The following is a 19,646-nucleotide window of genomic DNA, read 5'->3' as shown; positions in this document are numbered from 1 at the left end:
GCAAAAATTCTCACTAACCAGGATTCATCAATTAACAAATTTTGATGAAGTTAAGTCAAATAGTACCTGAAAATTTAAATGTAACTGTCCAAAAGTAGGTAACAGTGATTTAATTATGGTCGACACACTGAAGACTCAAGACCCATCAACTGACACAATTTGATGATTGTAAGTCAAATAGTATCTGAAATATTCAAATATAGCTGTCAACATCCAAAAATAGGTCATGGTGACCTACTTTTTAGTCAACACACTCTGAAGACTCAACATGCATCAACTGACAAAGTTTGATAATTGTAAGTCAAATAGTATCTGAAATATTAAAATATAGCCGTCAAATTCCAAAAGTAGGTCACTGTGACCTACTTTTTGGTCAACAAACAATGAAGACTCAAGATGCATCAAATGACAAAGTTTGATGATCCTAGCTTTCATGATGTCCAAAATATGCATCTAAAATTGAAAATGTGAAATTTGAATGTCTGCAAAATTCAAAAAGTAGGTCACTGTGACCTACTTTTCTATAAATATGTTTTGAGGCCTATAGACACATCAACGTACAAAGTTTGATGATTCTAAACCTCCCAGTATCTGAAATAACAACCTAAAATGTATTCATAAATGATTAGCCATAAAATTCAGAAAACAGGTCATGGTGACATACTTTTCACATGATGCAGTTCAAGGTCCCATGATCCATCAACTGACAACTTTTGATGATCATAGGCTCAAAAGTGTCCAAGATACGCATCAAAATCTATTTAATAATAATTACCTGCAAAATTCAAAAAGTAGGTCAACATGATCTACTTTTGAGACAACATGATATTAGGTCCTAAGATGCATCAACTGACAAAATTTGATGATCCTAGTCCTTATACTAAGCAAAATATCAAAGTTTTAACAAAATAAAATTTAAGGTCAACTTTGAAGTGACCTGGAGACCATACCCTTTGCCCCAGGATGATGCCTTGAACAATTTTTTATCTGCAACCTATCCTCATACTTATGCATAAGTTTGGTGATAATTTGCCCAGTGGTTCTTGAGAAGAAGATTTTTTAGCAATCACTACTTTTGTTTGCATTTTCCTAATTATCTCCCCTTGTTAAAGGGTCACAACCCTAGTTTTAGTACAAATGAAAGCCCTTGGGCCAAGGATACCCTGTGACAAATTTGACAAAAATTGGCCATGGGGTTCTTGAGATATAGCCCTTTTTCCAAAAAGTTGACGCACACCGCACGCCAGATATATGGCCATATGATTAGCTAAAAATGAAACAAAAAGTCACAATGTATACGCGAACGACACCACAGTTTGCATGAATGTTGCTACACAAACCATTTAGAAAGGACCATATGAGTTTTTAATCCTTCAAATTAAAATTCAAAATGTCTTCTTTTTTTTTGATGAAAATCATGAATGTATGCAGTTAATGTTATTGATATGACATCATAAATGTAACTTGATGTTAGAAAATTTAGTATTTTCATAATATTCTTTTCAAAAACTATAGAGCATCTTTGGAGCATGATTCAAAATGTTAATAAATATGCATCTCCAAACAACATATCACTGGTAGCAAAATAAACCACATACTCCAATATTCTCAATGTTTTTAAGATCAACAAGATCTGTTTGTGAAAAAACACGAATGCCCCCAATAATGTCCAATTCCAAAGATGGCAAAGGTCACAAGGACAAATATCTTGGTACCAGTAGAAAGATCTTGTCACAAGAAATGCTCATGTGAAAGCTCTAATATTTACAATTTAGAAGTTATGACCAATGTTAAATTTTTTAAAAGTTGGTCAAATGCCAAGGTCATAAGGTTTAGTACCCACGGAAAAGTCTTGTCACAAGGAATACTCATGTGAAATATCAAAGCTCTAGCACTCAATGTTCAAAAGTTAGCCAGGTTAAAGTTTTTTAAAAAGTAGGTCTAACTCCAAGGTCAAGGCCACCAGGTCAAAAATGTTGGTACCCACTGAAAGGTCATGTCACAAGGAATACTCATGTGAAATATCAAAACTCTACCACCTACTGTTCAAACGCTATTAGCAAGGTCAAAGTTTTCAAAGTAGGTCAAACTCAATGTTCAAAAGTTATTAGCCAGGTTAAAGTTTTTTAAAAAGTAGGTCTAACTACAAGGTCAACGCCACCAGGTCAAAAATGTTGGTACCCACAGAAAGGTCTTGTCACAAGGAATACTCATGTGAAATATCTATGCTCTAGCACTTACTGTTCAAAAGTGATTAGCAAGGTTTAAGTTTCAGACAGAATGACAGACAGGACAAAAACAATATGCCCCCCAATCTTCGATCTCAGGGGCGTAAAAAGTAAACAACAAATGACAGTTTCATTCAATATATAGCTAAAATAGATAAAATGCTTTATTTCTGGTGTCGAAATTCTAAAACTTATATTGAAATATCAAGAATACCATGATTTAGTCACACAAGAATTGAATTTTGAACCCCCCCCCCCCCCCCAAATCGAAGATTTGTTAGAATTCCTGAATTTTTAGGTCTCTTTTATCAGATATAAAAATCCCATATCACGTATGTATCCAGATAGCTACCTATACTGATTTTAGTTTTCCCTGATATAAAGTCAAATGTCATTATGGGTATGTCAGTCAACAGGGAAATATTTCCAGAAGAAATTTCCTGTAAATTATGAGAAGAATCTAATCTTCAGAAAAGAAAAATTTCATTTCAACCTCAAATGAATGATATGAATAAGTAGCCTTCAATACCTCTCCTCTTAATTCGATTGAACTCCACTACAATGCAGAGTACAGTAATTAGACCCTAAACAGGATTGCAATACATACATTGTAGAGTTTTCTCTCAATATATCTACCTTTCTATTGAACATATCTATTTCAATGCAAGACAAAATTTCATTCAATATCTAATAACTTGCTTTAAGTTTACACCATCATGTTGTGGTGAGATTCAAATTCACTCCCTTCAAATGCATTTGTACATTTAAAGAGACATGGACATGGTTTACTATTGATTGAAATTGACAGTTTTAAATAGAAATAAAGACCTTTCCATAAATAAGTGGATTAAAAATACTTTTACACACGATACACTTTGTAATTACATAAAACCTGATTCCAAAAATCGTGTTTGTAAACACGGCGTTAATCTATACTTCAAGTTGGACAAATGAGTGCACATATCACAAGACTGTAAACAAATGCCTGTAAGCCACGCACAGAGGTGAGAACACCAAGACGTCGGAAAAGTATGTCAACAGCATTTTGACATAGATTATTGCTAATTCAACTTTGGGAGAAGCACAAAAAAGTAAGCACTGAAAACTTACGCTGTAAAAACTCTCTGCAGAAGCTGTCAACCTTGGTGCCATGTTGATGGCTGAATCATGTAAACATAATCAGGACTCGTGCCATGTTTTGAAAATGAAAAGTTCATATGTCTCAAATACATCTTTGCATCAGTTTTTGAAATTTTTGTTTGTTGCTGTTTTACACATATGAAATACTACCCCATTATTAATATCCAAGTATTTTTTTTACACACAAATTGTGTCCATGTCCCTTTAAAGTAACTCTGAAAGACCAATGATTTGCAGCTGTATGGTTTTCTCAGTTTTGGGGTGTGGCCTAATTCCAATACGAATGAACTTTGAGGAAGAGAAAGTCAGGTGAGTGCTACCTCTGTACACATGAGAAAAATACAGGAAATTGGGTGTCCAGGAAATATAAACTTCCCTGTATTTTATCATGTACTGTAAATCTGTATAGCACTTAACAATCTTATTAGTCGAATTTCAAAGCCCATGATAATTTGCATGGGTCAACAACTTTTGGTTTAAGAAATAGAGGAAAAATAAGACACACAACTACTTGTCAGTTATCCACCTTCTTCATTTAAAGGCTGGACCCCCAAACCCCGGGTCCCCCTACTTTGAACTTACATTAGCAACTTGTTTAAAGGTACAAAATGATTATTAGGAGCAAGAACTACTCAGAAACTGTCCATAACCCCACTGATCCTTTATAGGATTTTCCAGATTTTAGATTATATCCAACTAATACACACATGCTTCGGGGCAGCATCTTCTTTAGGGAGTATTAACTTTCTGGTACCCTCATGGGAAACCTTCACACCCTCCTCATTCCATTATCCCAAATTCTCCTTTTTGCCCTAGCCGCATACTCAGGTTATAGTGTTTGTCCTCAATCAAGCCATATTCATATACATTATATATATAAATATATATTACATAATAGCCAATTTTTATAGGTATTATAGGACAAAAATTCCAGATATAGGACTTTAGAGGACATGATTAATTTTGATAGGAATTATAGGACACCCATGAATTTGTAATAATTCACAGGAATTTTTTTGGACCAGGGCCATTCATTTTGGGAAAAACAGCAATATTTGGTTCAAACTGCAAAACACTAATATCCAGGGTTGGCAAAAAAGTGGTCAATATGAGTATTGACTGGACCGGTGGTCAATACTGGTTAAAACCGGTCAATACTGGTTAATACTGGTCGATTGAAGATTATTTGGTCATTATAGTATGTGTTATTTATTTTAAATGTTTAAGTGACCATTATGGTAAATACTGTAATTCATAACATGCACTATCAGTTTATAATATACTTATAAGTCATAATATTAAATAAATAATGTACAAATGACTGTTGAATTGGAGAAGATGTAAAAGTTTCTATTCAAATTCCTTAGTATAACAAGAACTACCTAATATATAAGTTTTGTTTCATCAATCTTCATTTAACTGTTGAATAAACATTTGAAGGGGTGTGATGGTGATGTTTTCATAACAATAACTGGCACACTGGTCATCTCTGGTCCCAGCCTATGCTTATTAACACCTGTCAACTCTGCTTCCTGTGCTCAGGTAATGTCCAGCTACCTTTTATTCTTAATCTGTCCAGGAACATGTAGTAAAAGGTCTGTGTCCAATCGTCAAGCTATGCTATAGAACTGTGATCCTCTGGTTGGTATTGAAGATATTTCAGTCCGTTTCAGCAAACCAAATATATTAAACTTATGAAATTACATATGATTATCTAATGAAAAATATTAATCAACAATCCATATAATGTAAAGACTTAATTTATCTTTATCTTTGCAAGAAATGTACAAAAATAGGAAAATGGACAGTTTAAATCACAATTGACCAGTATTGACCACTTAGGGAGTGTTGACCAGGACGATTAAAACCACTGGTTAAAACCGGGGGCGGTTTTGACCACCCAACCCTGCTAATATCTTCTTTTTTTTCAAAAAAAAAAGAAGCAAAACTATTTAATTCATCTACCAATTTAAGTAAACTTTAATTTCCTGTTTTAGGTGGTACAGAAAAAAAGGAAATGTTCCAGATAAGCCATGACCCAGACAAAGTCCGGGATGGATTTTTCCAAAGAAAATTAGATCTGTCTCCAGTTGCTGAAGACGACAATTTTTTCCTCACCTGAAACATCAGAACTTAAACCATCAACAATACTTTTGTTTTCTTTATCATTCTCTGAAAACAAAGTAGAACCCCATAACTGTTTCCCTTGAAAGACTTTTGTCACTGTCATGACCGTATTCTATCTGGGACCCAGAGTCTGGCTCATTTTCCATCTGGTCACTTGTCAGGTTGGTCAGGGGACAAGGATGCTTCATTTGAAGATCTATCTTTAGTTTTGAAATATGAAAATATAGGTTTCTTCTAATCTAATCTAGTGTTTTTTTTAATTATGCTACATTTTTTATCTATTCTTGATTATCCCGACATTTGTGTACCACAAACATCTAGACTCTTTATTATTTTTTCTGAACTCAAAGCGAGGCTTATCGAAATTCAGATAAAGATGATGATTAGCTAGTTAAAAAAGGTAATACTTTCACTTCATAAAAACTACTTTGAATCAAACTCTAGAAACATATATTTTTCACTAAAAGATTTTAAACATATTCTGTGTTTAGATTAATAGAACATTTTTCTTCCAAGAAAGATGTTTGGACTCTTTTTTGCATAAGTAATAAATTATGCAAATACATAGCTTTTGTATTATATTGTCAGCTTTACCCCCAAAATATGATTTACATTTCAAATTCAACAAAACACAAAGCAGATTCTGAAAGGTCTTGATATTTACATGATTAGCAAAAGTCCATTGATAGTATAGAGCCACTTTGTCTCAGTCACAGAAACGAGCAACAAATTAACTAATTCTTATTTCTTATGAAAAAAATAAACAGTGATGATAAGCTTTAATAAGCTAAAACATTATATGTAGTATGGACCTAAAAACCATGTTTTTAATTGAAAACTATAAAAAGAGATTAAAACAAAAAACTGAAAAACAAACTGGAGCAAATTTTGAAACTGCATAGAGTGTATGACACTGGGAGATGAGTAAAACTACCTAAGGGATGACTGATTACAGTCAGTTACTTGTCCTTTGGATGAATGGCCATGAAATTTTTTTCTTAGCCTGAGACTCAACAGTTTCAAAGAACCACAACATAATTTACAATGAAACATTACCATTAAGGAATGCCACAACAAAACTCATTGACTTACTCTATGAAGTAAGGAATTCCTTCCTCTGTAAAGGCCTTCTCCCAGTTCTGAGGTAGAGAACCTAATGAGGCATCCACCTGCATCCTGTCCATGGACTTTTTACGCTCCCCATCATACTGGAATGATACAGGCGAGGAACGGGCTGAGCCACCCTCAGTATTGCTTCGGTTCCGCCGACGTTTGTTATCGCCGGAGTTGGGTAATGCTGTTCCCATTGAAGTGGACCTCCGAAGGTTTGGACCCTTTGGTTCACTGGGCGGTTTTGGAGTGCCGTAATGGTTTCCTAAAAGAATACGATCAAAATCATTACAAATAAATCTGGAAGTATAAACATAGGATCCCACAACACACCAGTACAGGACACAGTTTGTTGCAGTCATGTAAACTATTGAACTTTCGCCATTGACTTTCATACATATGATTGGAGCTGTGGCTTATATTCTACTATAAATACCCTTAAGATTAAAACAACTGCATATTACATTTTATCTGCATTTGGTATGATATTATTTTTTATTCAAGAAGAAGAAATTTTACAACAGCATAAATATCACAAACACAGCATCTGAATCTTAGCACCAATATCAAAAATTTGTTAATCACCCTATTCTGTGCATCTCAAATCTTCTTTAGTCCAATTTTTCTATGTTTTTTCCTTTTAAATACCACATTTGTAAAAGATATTTTGACAGGTTCAATGCAGTGAATCGTCTTGTTGGAACCATCAGCTTATTGAATCACAAAAAAGACATAATGCCCACATTTTGAACATACGTACTGTCATTGCTTCTTTAGAGCAGAGATTATAAAAATAATAATGCTTGATTTTAGTTGGACCAAAATTTTAATGACCTACCTACTCATTATCAAAATAAGTTGTGTCACAGCAAACCAATAACTTTTTTGAATGGCCTTAATACTGTTCATATAGCAATAACAACAAAATCTTTAGACACTATAAACTTTTTAAACAGAGAGCATATTCAAACCAGTACATAAGGTCCTTTCCTTCATAAGACACTGTCAGTCAATCAAAGCCACCTATCCTCTTTTCTGAGAAACTTTAAGGTCATTGACCACATTGATAATTAAGTACAGATAGCATTTACATGCAAAATAGGAATTGATCAGCTACATCAAGCATCACCACATTATCCACAAGAATGCCTGTCACGACTTCTCAGAATGAACTCGCACAAGAAAAAGACAAAATAGATTTCTCTGATCATAATGAACAAGTACACATAGAATCACCATCATACTACAGGAAAACCCCTTGTAATATTCTCCTCACTTTTTAACCCTTATGAAATCGGACAGCTGTAGTACAATTCTTATGATAGCACATACCACACACCAAAACGTCTCAACAGACTTACCATCATACAAACCACTCTCCAACAAACTTACCATCATACAAACCACTCTCCCAAACTTCACAGCAAACTTACCATCATACAAACCACTCTCCAACAAACTTACCATCATACAAACCACTCTACAACAAACTTACCATCATACAAACCACTCTCCAACAAACTTACCATCATACAAACCACTCTCCCAAACTTCACAGCAAACTTACCATCATACAAACCAATCTCCAACAGACTTACCATCATACAAACCACTCTACAACATACTTACCATCATACAAACCAATCTCCCAACAGACTTACCATCATACAAACCACTCTCCAACAGACTTACCATCATACAAACCACTCTACAACAGACTTACCATCATACACACCACTCTCTAACAAACTTACCATCATACAAACCACTCTCCAACAGACAGCCACTCCTCTCTAACTGATTAAACTCCTCCATTGATAAAAACGTGTAGTCCACTCCATTGACTTCTCCCGGTCTAGGCTGCCTAGTTGTACCTAAATGCAATAATTATAATTTCTTAGCAACTTTTCTTTTTATCTAAATTTTTAAAAAAGACTCAAGAGCATCTCAAAACAGTTTACTAAGTTGTACGTTATTTGTCTTACGAACAACTGAGGCAGTTTGCGATTCAAATTTGTCATGCACAGTGGTGTTTACTTATTTCTGACTGTTTTCATGCTTTAAATATATGAATGATCATCAATCATACAAAGTATCATCATCACTGAGTGATACTCACAAGGTACAGTTCTCAGATACAAGTTATCACGAATAGTTTGCTGCAGTTCATGATCCACAGAACCCTTTGGAAATCTGGAAGTCAAAAACTGTCGTAATTCTTTTGGCAGTAAACCTGAAAAATAAGAGAAAAAAATTCCCTGTAGACAGTTACAAAATTCCCTGTAGACAGTTACAAAATTCCCTGTAGACAGTTACAAAATTCCCCATACACAGTTACAAAATACCCCGTAGACAAGTACAGAAGCTGCTAAATTGTAATATCTTTTATCATATTGAATGTTGTATAGTGACCAGATTTGACACTGGACCTATGTTATTAAAGTTATATCCGAAGGACCTGTAATTCTCACTTCTAAATGCTGAACATTTGACAAAAGAGCAAACGCTACCGACTCGGCCATGGCACAAGCGGGATACGAACTCATGACATCCCAGCTATGAAGTGAACACTCTACCACTGAGCTAAAGCAACCATTTTTTTTTCATAAAAAAAGATGACTATATGAAACTTTTTGTTAATTTCAAAGTTTTTAAAAATTTCTAATTCAATTGCACATAAAGTAAGAAATACTAAATGATGCTCCATTTTCAGTCTTTGGGTCAAAATATTAACCTATCAATTTTTCAATGTCAAGTACCCACACTAATCTTATAACCAATGACCTGAAGACAGTAAATTTCAGCATAGGCCTCCAAAACATTACATTCACATAACCGTCAGGCCTCCAAAACATTACATTCACATAACCGTCAGGCCTCCAAAACATTACATTCACATAACCGTCAGGCCTCCAAAACATTACATTCACATAACCGTCAGGCCTCCAAAACATTACATTCACATAACCGTCAGGCCCCCAAAACATTACATTCACATAACCGTCAGGCCTTTGTTTCTCAGGATCATCGACTTGCAGTCAAAACAATCCCAAGATTAAAATAGAGAATATTGATTGGTCATAATCAGAATTTATATATAAATCATTGAGTGTAATTGTATGTATAATATATATAAATACCAGTCTAATTATCATTTACTCTTTAGCACAGAAATTTGACTAACAATTGAAAATAGCAATACTTTGAGATTGAGTTCAGACAGTAAATCTAGTAAACAATTCAGTTTCAGTGCATGGAATTAGCAGAAACACTGAAAACACAAGGTAATTAATGAAAACACCTCCAAAAGTGCTGAAAACACATCATCTACCAAACTATAGGGTGTTAGATCCTACTTATATATATACATACATTCCCAAAGTTTTGTTGGTATTGATAGAAAATTGAATGATTTATGACTAATTTTCATCAGCATAAAGATGCTCCACAATAATTGTCATGCTATTTATAGCAATTTCATCAAAATTTTAATATATCATATTCAATTTTAGTGTAATGGTAGAAGATATTTTTCTCCTCTTCAAGAAGTTTGGTTGCAGTGTGAATAAATTTTATGAAATGATACATGACATAACTGCCTGCTTGGCCAACGATACAGCCGAGATACAAAACATAAAACTTAGCTATAAATGAAAGTTTCTATCAATAGAAATGAAACTTTGGTAATACATGTATGTATGATCTAACAAACTATACACCTGTGTATTTAATGATACATTGGTGTTTTTGGTACATTTTGTGTTGGTAATTATCTGATGAATTCGCTGTTTCTGTGAATACCATGGACCCAAGTTTCACAGGCTGAAATGGCCAAATGGTGCTCAAAAAACCTTTTTTCATCAAGCCTGCTTCACGTTATTTTCAAAAATGGAGCATATTCATACCACAAGGCACAATCTTACCTATCTTAATGCTTTTAATCATAACAGGTGCACCATTCTGGCTGACCTGTTTTAACCAAATATTGGCATCCCTCAATGTATATCCTGCAATTTTTTGTCCTTGAATTTCAAGAATTAAATCATCAATATAAAGTTTGCCACTGTGATATGTAAGCTGGTCAGCCTTAATGGTCTCTATCCACACGAATTGTCCGTTATCCGCCCCGCCGGACAGCGTGATTCCCAGGCCATCCTCTGGGCTAGTTGACACGACAGTCTCATTCACTCTCTGTGACCAGTGCTTCTGTTCTCTCCGTAATTTCGGGGGTATTGCTAAGGGAGGAGGCTTGTTCGTGTAGGCGTTGGAATTCGGATATGACATTATTCAGTATGCACAATTGTTTTCCAGGTGCATATCCATCATAACAAGCTGAAATACCTTTGACAGCTCCCACTCGGATTTTCTCCATGAATTCTGCAGAGGGGGTACATCGTCCCAAAGTTTCGCATTTAAATATTACATATTTCTCACAATAAATGGCGTAACAAGCAACACAGAAACATAAAGTATATAACAAAAATCCACAACTCCTGTGGAAAAGGGCAAAATATGACAGGTAAGGGCCCAAAAATCACTTAATCTTCCGCCCTACATTCAAAACATTACGAAGTATACAATGAAGAGCGCATGCGCAAGATGCCACCAGCGCTTTGTTGTCGCAAAATACAATTGTCAGAGAATATCACTTGTTTTCTAATATGATACTTCTCTTCTTTATGACCTCTTCCTGTATGTTTGAATGAATACCATATAACGTTTTTTATCACCTTTTAACATAATTTTACCATCAGCTGTATTGTCGTTCAATATGTATTATCGGCGCGGATCAAAGAGGAAATCATATTGACAATAAGAATAAATGTGGCTAATATAAGATTTATGATAAAATCTATTAATAGAATAAATAAAAACGAGAGAGAGAGAGAGAGAGAGAGAGAGAGAGAGAGAGAGAGAGAGAGAGAGAGAGAGAGAGATTATGTACATTGAGTTGGCCAGGTGGAGTGAAACGGGCGATTCACCTCTTCCCTTTCAATAGAATAAATAAAACGAGAGAGAGAGAGAGAGAGAGAGAGAGAGAGAGAGAGAGAGAGAGAGAGATTATGTACATTGAGTTGGCCAGGTGGAGTGAAACGGGCGATCCACCTCTTCCCCTTCAATAGAATAAATAAAACGAAAGAGAGAGAGAGAGAGAGAGAGAGAGAGAGAGAGAGAGAGAGAGGGAGGGAGCGGGAGAGATCCACCTCTTCCCCTTCATTTCCACTCTCCACTTTCCCTACCCGTCCGCCTCCACACGATTCTAGAGCTGACCTACATATACCACTGTGGTAAGTCGTTTTCTGGAAATCTATGATAAGGTGTGTTTTTTTCTTAACGAGACTATGAAATGAAATAAAAGGAATTAGAGTTTGTTATCTAATCATCAGTTGGGGGTACATCCATGGAATGCATGTTGATTTAATACACATGGATCATGATAAGATTATCATTTTACAAACCTAAATAACAAGTGTAAGAGGGAGAAAAAATACTTTTTAAAAAAGACGTAATTTGTGTGTTGATGGGATTGAAATGGTTTCCATTCTAGAGGTGGTTAGACCAACATATACAGTGTATACCTTTGGACCATTTTTGAATGTTGATCTGTTGAGTGAAATGTTGTACCAATGAAAATTATATATATGAAATTTTAGGTTTTACTTGCAATCGTTTTATTAATTTCAGTGTGTGTGACTTACAGTTTTATTTACAGTACTGGTATGTGCTGCTAAAGAATACTAAACCCCCACTCTCTTCACGTAAATATGTTGTATCCAAAAGTGGCCTACATTCCCAAATCTTTAAGATCTTTCTGATATAATTATGATTCCATAAGATAGTATTTTGAGAAATGCAATAGTGACGCGGTTTTATTCATGGCGGTGCTAATTTCTGTGTACTCCCCCTTTTATATGTATGTCGCAGGTTCCAATCAAGATAAATCAAATGTTGGTCTGGGTTCAAGATTACTTCAATTTTTATTGTGTAAGGGAAAAAAACCCCCACAGGATTCCAGTAATATGATATAAAACGAACTTTATTTCAACGTCAGTAATACTGTATCTCATGGGGGTAACTGTATCTCATGGGGGTAATTGTATCTCATGGAGGTAACTGTATCTCATGGGGGTAATTGTATCTCATGGGGGTAACTGTATCTCATGGGGGTAATTGTATCTCATGAGGGTAACTGTATCTCATGGGGGTAATTGTATCTCATGGGGGTAACTGTATCTCATGGGGGTAATTGTATCTCATGGGGGTAACTGTATCTCATAGGGATAGCTGTATCTCATGGGGATAACTGTATCTCATGGGAGTAACTGTGTCTCATGGGGGTAACTGTGTCTCATAGGGGTAACTGTGTCTCATAGGGGTAACTGTATCGCATGGGGGTAACTGTATCTCATGGAGGTAACTGTATCTCATTGGGGTAACTGTTTCTCACATTATCACCAGTGTGAGATCGACTTTACCCATGTGGGATTTTTCTGTCTAACACTGCTGTGACGTCATTTGATTGTGATTTCTATGTTTTACTTTACACGTTAGAAAATTTACGTTACACGGTGAAGTAAAAATATTTTACATTGTTATCTTTAAATTTTAATGTAGTATAGCTTTCTGGTGGACAACCTTGGGTTTTTTAGTTCACACTCATGTGTAAACCATTTTCGGGTATGCTCTTTCTGCCTATCTAATTAGTTTTTGCATTGAAGTTCAAAGGAAGATTTTTGATAATATTTAGAATTTTCTCAAAGCTCCTAAATTTATGCACTAAACTATAGTTAAGATGTGAGAAAAATAATCCTTCATTATTTACTCGCGTGGGATAGGGAAATTCCACCCTTGGAACAAGATTCGCTGTCATTCGATAGAGCCTCATCCTAGACTGTGAATCTTGTCCCCTCGGTGGAATTTCCCTATCCCACACTCGTACTAATGAAGGATTCTATTAAGCTCATGGGGATAACTGTATCTCATGGGGTAACTGTATTTCATGGGGGGGGGGGTAACTGTATCTCATGGGGGTAACTGTTTTTCGTATAGGGATAACTGTGTTTCATAGGGGTAACTGTATCTCATGGGGATAACTGTATCTTAAGGGTGGTAAATGTATCTCATGGGGATAACTGTATCTCATGGGGGGGGGGGGGGGGGAGGGGTAAATGTAAGCGGCGGGAACTTGTCTTTTTGAGTGAGTTTAGTATGAATAAATTATTCGATTGCCATTTAAGTTGAAAGGTTGACATACACCACGTGACTAAACAAACTCGCACCCCTTCATTCAAACTATCTTACACACTCGTATTCGATTGGCTATGCGCAACACTAGTATTTAAAAATAGCCACCACTGCAATACACTTTATAGATAAGAATTGTGACACAATAAGGACTGTAACATATATTATCTGGTACAGAATATTACTCCAAGAGATCCCTTTCTTTCTTGTAAACAAGATGAAACAATTATAGTACTTTATAAACTTAGCATCTCTAAATATGAGGGAAAGTATGTCTAAAACACAGGTGGTTGATGTTACAAAGCAATCACACATATTGAAAATTACGTAGCGTAATATTTACATGACTCTCTCTCTCTCTCTCTCTCTCTCTCTCTCTCTCTCTCTCTCTCTCCATATCTCAGAAAGTTAGAAAAAGCTTGAGAAAAATTACTATACTCTAGTGTCTTTGACCTTGAAAAATAAGGACTTCACATATAATACTTAGCTTTCTAGCAAGTCTGACAAATTGTGGATGAAGAAATGTAGTTTGAATCCTGTACAAAACATATTTGAATTTCCCTCTCAATGACCTTGGTATTTTGCCTGTAACATTGGAAACAATAGGAACCAAGATCTCCCAAGAAAAGTACCATTCCTGCAATTTAATTCTGATATCATTCGAATGAAGATTTCAAGTAGCTTAGAATTGTACGTAAGAAACTTCGGGATTTTCTTTTCAGATGGCCTTGACCTTTCATCTGTAATATTAAAAGCAGTAAGAACAAAGGTCTTTTAAAATGTATCATTCCAACAAGGCTAACAAAATTTGGATGTAAAACGTCTTAAAATGTTGAACATACATAAAAGTGCATTCGGAATTCATCCTTTTATTGACTTTGACTGTATAGCTTTTATAAAATCAAAAGGAACTTAAAATCTTTTTAAAACATGTATGCGAAGAATTTTTCCTGACAACGATCTTTCACCTTGGAAAGTTACAGGTTTTAAATTTTATCTGGATGTATAATTTAGTTGAAATCATGTACACAATTTCCCCCTGGAATCCCCCTTCTTGCGATATTAACCTTTGACATGTATAACCATAAAATACAGTACTATAACCATTGAACAGGTTCAAGTAAAGAAGGCAAATAAATAAAATCAACTACTTATAGATATTATATAGAAATGCATGGTTGTGTTTATTTTTAATCTTCGCTAGTCAAGAATTTTCGGTTCATTCCGCTCCTTAGCAGTTTGTCAAGTAGACGGGTTGACAGTTTGTCATCAGAGAGACAGGTAGACGGGTTGACAGTTTGTCAGGTAGACAGGTTGACAGTTTGTCAGATAGACAGGTAGGCGGGTTGACAGTTTGACAGATAGGCGGAATGACAGTTTGCCAGGTAGACAGGTAGATTGGTTGACATTTTGTCAGGTAGACATGTAGACAGTTTGTTTGGTAGATAGTTTGGCAGTTTATCAGGTAGATTGGTTGACATATTGCCAGGTAGATGGGTTGACAGATAGACAGGTAGACATTTTGTCAGGTAGATGGGTTGACATTTTGTCAGATAGACGGGTTGACATTTTGTCGGGTTGACAGTTTGTCAGATAGACGGGTTGACATTTTGTCGGGTTGACAGTTTGTCAGATAGACGGGTTGACATTTTGTCGGGTTGACAGTTTGTCAAAACAAAGATGACAGGTCGACAGTTAATTCTAAATATTAGATAATGGAATCTGAAAAAAATGTCAGAGCCTCACATTATGTTTTAATGATCTAAATATCAAATACATACGAAAGTCTGATAATTTCAAATGGGAAATTATAGATATATATGTTATCTCGTAAGAGCAAGATTCACATATAATGGTCTCGTTAATTACAAAATAACATATACAGTTTTTTTTAAATACTATCATGCTTTCATAAAAGTAGACAACAGGCAATCAGCAAGATTTGGCAGAAAAGAAATACAAAAACTCACTAAAGATCCACACAAGCCATGATTCACAAGGTAATACACATACATTGTACTTGTATCATATATATGTAATAGAATATAATTTATATGCAATGTAAAGCTTATACAACTTTAATGATTTCATAACAATGTTGCCTGATACACAATACGCACTCTTGGTTTTCAAGGTGGTATGGAAAAGATGAAGGTCACTAAAAGAAAATTTGGAAATTCTTTATACATAAGATTGTTCATCAGACTCTGTGGAATAGAAACTTGATAACGGATCTTATCGCTGGAGGAACGTAAATTAAGGTCAGGGCCACTGGAAATGTTTTAATTTCATGTCACACATAATATAGCAGGTAGAGTGATAATTTTTGCAAGATAAATATATATACAATCATCAAAGGTACCATGAAAAGACACATGTTAGGGTTTTGCATCCTACACACCAAGATATTTTCCAGTATGCTAACTTATGTACAATGTGTAACTAATTAGTTTGACATAAAAAAAAATTCCGGAATCATTCTGACAAGTCTTATGAATCACAAAATTTCAGAGCAAACATCTGTACGTAAGTCAAGGGAATTAAAAGCATTATAGTCCTCTTTAAAAAGAAAATACAAAACTTATAACTTATCAATAGTGGGAGGGGGTCCTCATTCCGAAAGAGTCCGTACGTAGGGCACCCTCCCCCGGTTTCTGCTCAGGACCAGGCCATGATTCATAACGATTTACAGAAATATTTTTAGAAGGTCAACATTTTTATAGTTAATGAATTTAGATGATGTTTTGAATAGATATTGTTGCATAAGTACATCTTTTTAAACATCCTTTTCATCTTTAACAGACACTCTACATTTCATACCTTAAAGACAACATAAAAAATTAACACAAAACATTATTTAGAAGATAAATAGCATTGTTACAAATAGAGTAAAATCCAATAATAATGATAATTATTCATGTATTCTCAACATCTACCAATTGAGATGACTTTTGTTTCCTGTGCATAAAACATTCATTTGCATAATTACACCCATGACTGAAAAATCTAATATTTACAATGTTTTTGACTTCGATATCTCTCCTCATGAATGTGCATGAAATATAGTACTCGTGATTATCTTAACGGCTGGGAATATTCCGAAATAGATTAAAGAGTATAATGTAAATATAAAAAAATTAATCTCATATTCGAAAATACATGAGGCATGAACAGCAACAATTCAAACCGCGGCATATTTTTCATGAAGCGCTGACACGGCTATAACGCGCTTCATGAAGTATGCCCAGGCACCTGAAGTATGGACACTACTACCCCATCCCCTTCTGAGTTTCTTTTTGGCGACGATAATTTCTCCGAAAATGTGGATTCCCTGTCTATCCCATGTCAATTTCGATTTATGTAATCATTTCACGCTTTTTGTAAACTTTAGAGATTGGCCTTCTACCGGTGTAATGAAATACAGAGTATTTATTATACTGGTAGAAGGCTTACAAAAAGCGTGAAACGATTACATAAATCGAAATTGGGATAGGGAAACAGGGAATTCACAAATTTCGGAAAAATTATCGCCGCAAAAATTAAGCAAGATGTGTTTGTGAAACACAAATGCCCCCGATAATGGCCAATTCCAAAGATGGCCAATGTCACAAGGACAAATATCTTGGTACCAGTAGAAAGATCTTGTCACAAGAAATGTTCATGTGCAATACGAAAGCTCGAATATAAATTTACCATTTAGAAGCTATGGCCAATGTTAAAATTTTTAAATGTAGGTCAAACTCCAAGGTCAAGGTCACATGATAAACATTTTGGTACCCACGGAAAGGTCTTGTCACAAGGAATACTCGTGTGAAATATCAAAGCTCTAGCACTTATTGTTCAAAAGTTATTAGCAAGGTTAAAGTTTCAGGCAGAATGACAGACAGGACAAAAACAATATGCACCCCCCCCCCTCAATCTTTGATCTCGGGGGCATAAAAATCAGGGGGGTTGGGGGGTTGGATATATCAGGTGCCTAGCTGTGGATGGATTGATTGTATTGTTTAACGTCCCTCTCGAGAATATTTCACTCATATGAAGACGTCACCATTGCCGGTGAAGGGCTGCAAAATTTAGGCCTATGTTCGGCGCTTATGGCCATCGAGCAGAGAGGGATCTTAATCTTGCCACACCTGTTGCGACACGGGACCTCAGTTTATGCGATCTCATCCGAAGAACCGCCCTATTTAGTCGCCTCTTACGACAAGCAAGGATACTGAAGACCTATTCTAACCCGGACCCCCACGGATAACCTGGCTATGGAGGCGTAAAGCGCCACAGTTCACGAGGATTCCCGGTTGCAGTTCACGCCCTCATGTATTTTCAAAAATGAAATTTATTGTGTGGATCATGAGGACCACGCAGAAAATATAAGAGCGAAGTTAAACAAAATGCTATGGGGGAAAGTCAGTTTGAGCATGCACAATTCTTTCCCACTTGACGAAAAAGGCCGAGCTATGTTCGATAGGATATGACCTTTATCCTAACAGGGTAGCACGTGATCGTACACATGACGAGAAATGCACAAGTACATATCAGTCGGAATCAGCAATGTTTCATAAACAAGAGAATTTAAAAAAAAATATTCTGTACGGTTTGTGAAAAACGCTTTTTAGGTTTAATAAAAAGCAATTAAATGTCATGGGGTTAAATTCATTATGACAAAATATTTACCTCAGCAACGCTCAAGAAGGAAGTAATAATATGTATATATCGTTGTTCATATCTTAGAATGGACATCGTTTGTGAAGTTGCACTGAGCTTTCAACATTCAAGCTTGTGAGCATCAATATTGTTACCAGATTTAATTCATTTAGTGGTGAATCCAGACAATTTTCCGAAAAAAAGGGGGGGTAGCGACCCAAGTTTGTATTTTTTCCATCCAAGAAAGGGAGGAGAGGAAGACTGCAAAATGGCCAAAAATATTACCCTTTGTTTGAGAAAAATATTCAAACAAATTAGTATTATGATATTTATGCAGCAATATTCCATTATAATCTGCATATGGTGTTTATATTTCTCAACTGATTCGATACGCAAGAGCTTGTTCTATGTATGATCAGTTTTTAAACCGAGGCAGGCTTCTGACAAAAACGTTGATGTTACAGGGTTTCAACAGTCTTGTTTAAAGTCAGCATTCCGCAAATTATGAGGTCGTTATAGCGATCTATTTTGCCAATACAACCTATCTTTGGGTCAAATGCTGTCTGACGTGTTTTATACCGATTGTTATGCAGTTCTTGGCACACTGATTTTGACTACGGATTGCCCCGTTTACCTGATCAAGATATATGGCTCACGGCAGACGTGACCGGTCGACAGGGTATGATCACTCCTCCTAGGCACCTGATCCCACTTCTGGTACATCCAGGGGTCTGTGTTTGCCTAACTCTCTATTTTGTATTCCTTTATAAGGAGTTGTGAGACTGATCACTGTTCGTTATCTTCACCTTTCATAGGATACACGAAATAAATCTGTATCTAAAATATATTTGTATTACAAATGAGAATTTAATTCTCATCCTAGAAGGCATCTATATAAATGAATAATTACATAATCACTGATTATAATATCCGAACCGGAACATGCATTGGAAGTAACCACAGGGTTTTAATTAAGAATTAAGGGATTATCTAAAGAGTATCGCAATATCATGCATTTATATTTACTGACTACAAATATATAGGCTCTATCGTTATTTACGTACACTCTAGTACGTGTATTATACATCAACATCCCTGATACACGCTCCCCTTGAACGTAAACCTATGTAACACCTTAGTACAACTACACCA

General features: G+C 35.5%; 1 protein-coding gene across 17 annotated transcripts in view; it reads right to left on the bottom strand.

Moving 5' to 3' along the window:
* LOC125654677 (membrane-associated guanylate kinase, WW and PDZ domain-containing protein 1-like) overlaps positions 1-11,210 on the bottom strand; it is a 46,735-nt gene extending 35,525 nt beyond the window's left edge. For 16 of the 17 annotated variants that reach the window (XM_048884682.2, XM_048884688.2, XM_048884683.2 and 13 more), the window contains exons 1-4: positions 10,529-11,210; positions 8,725-8,838; positions 8,360-8,479; positions 6,588-6,870 (exon numbers count right to left, since the gene is read on the bottom strand). In XM_048884682.2, coding sequence (XP_048740639.1) covers positions 6,588-6,870; positions 8,360-8,479; positions 8,725-8,838; positions 10,529-10,889 — 878 coding nt within the window. In that variant the 5' untranslated portion in view covers positions 10,890-11,210. Of the gene's footprint in view, positions 1-6,587; positions 6,871-7,966; positions 8,016-8,359; positions 8,480-8,724; positions 8,839-10,528 lie in introns of those variants that run through there. The other variant, XM_056144673.1, reaches the window with a different exon arrangement.
* Between the last annotated feature and the right edge of the window lie 8,436 nt (positions 11,211-19,646).

This window comes from Ostrea edulis, chromosome 7, assembly GCF_947568905.1.
Source record: "Ostrea edulis chromosome 7, xbOstEdul1.1, whole genome shotgun sequence".
Classification (NCBI taxonomy): domain Eukaryota; kingdom Metazoa; phylum Mollusca; class Bivalvia; order Ostreida; family Ostreidae; genus Ostrea; species Ostrea edulis.
The sequence above is the reverse complement of the archived record's forward strand: the minus strand, read 5'-3'. Positions and strand labels throughout refer to the sequence as shown.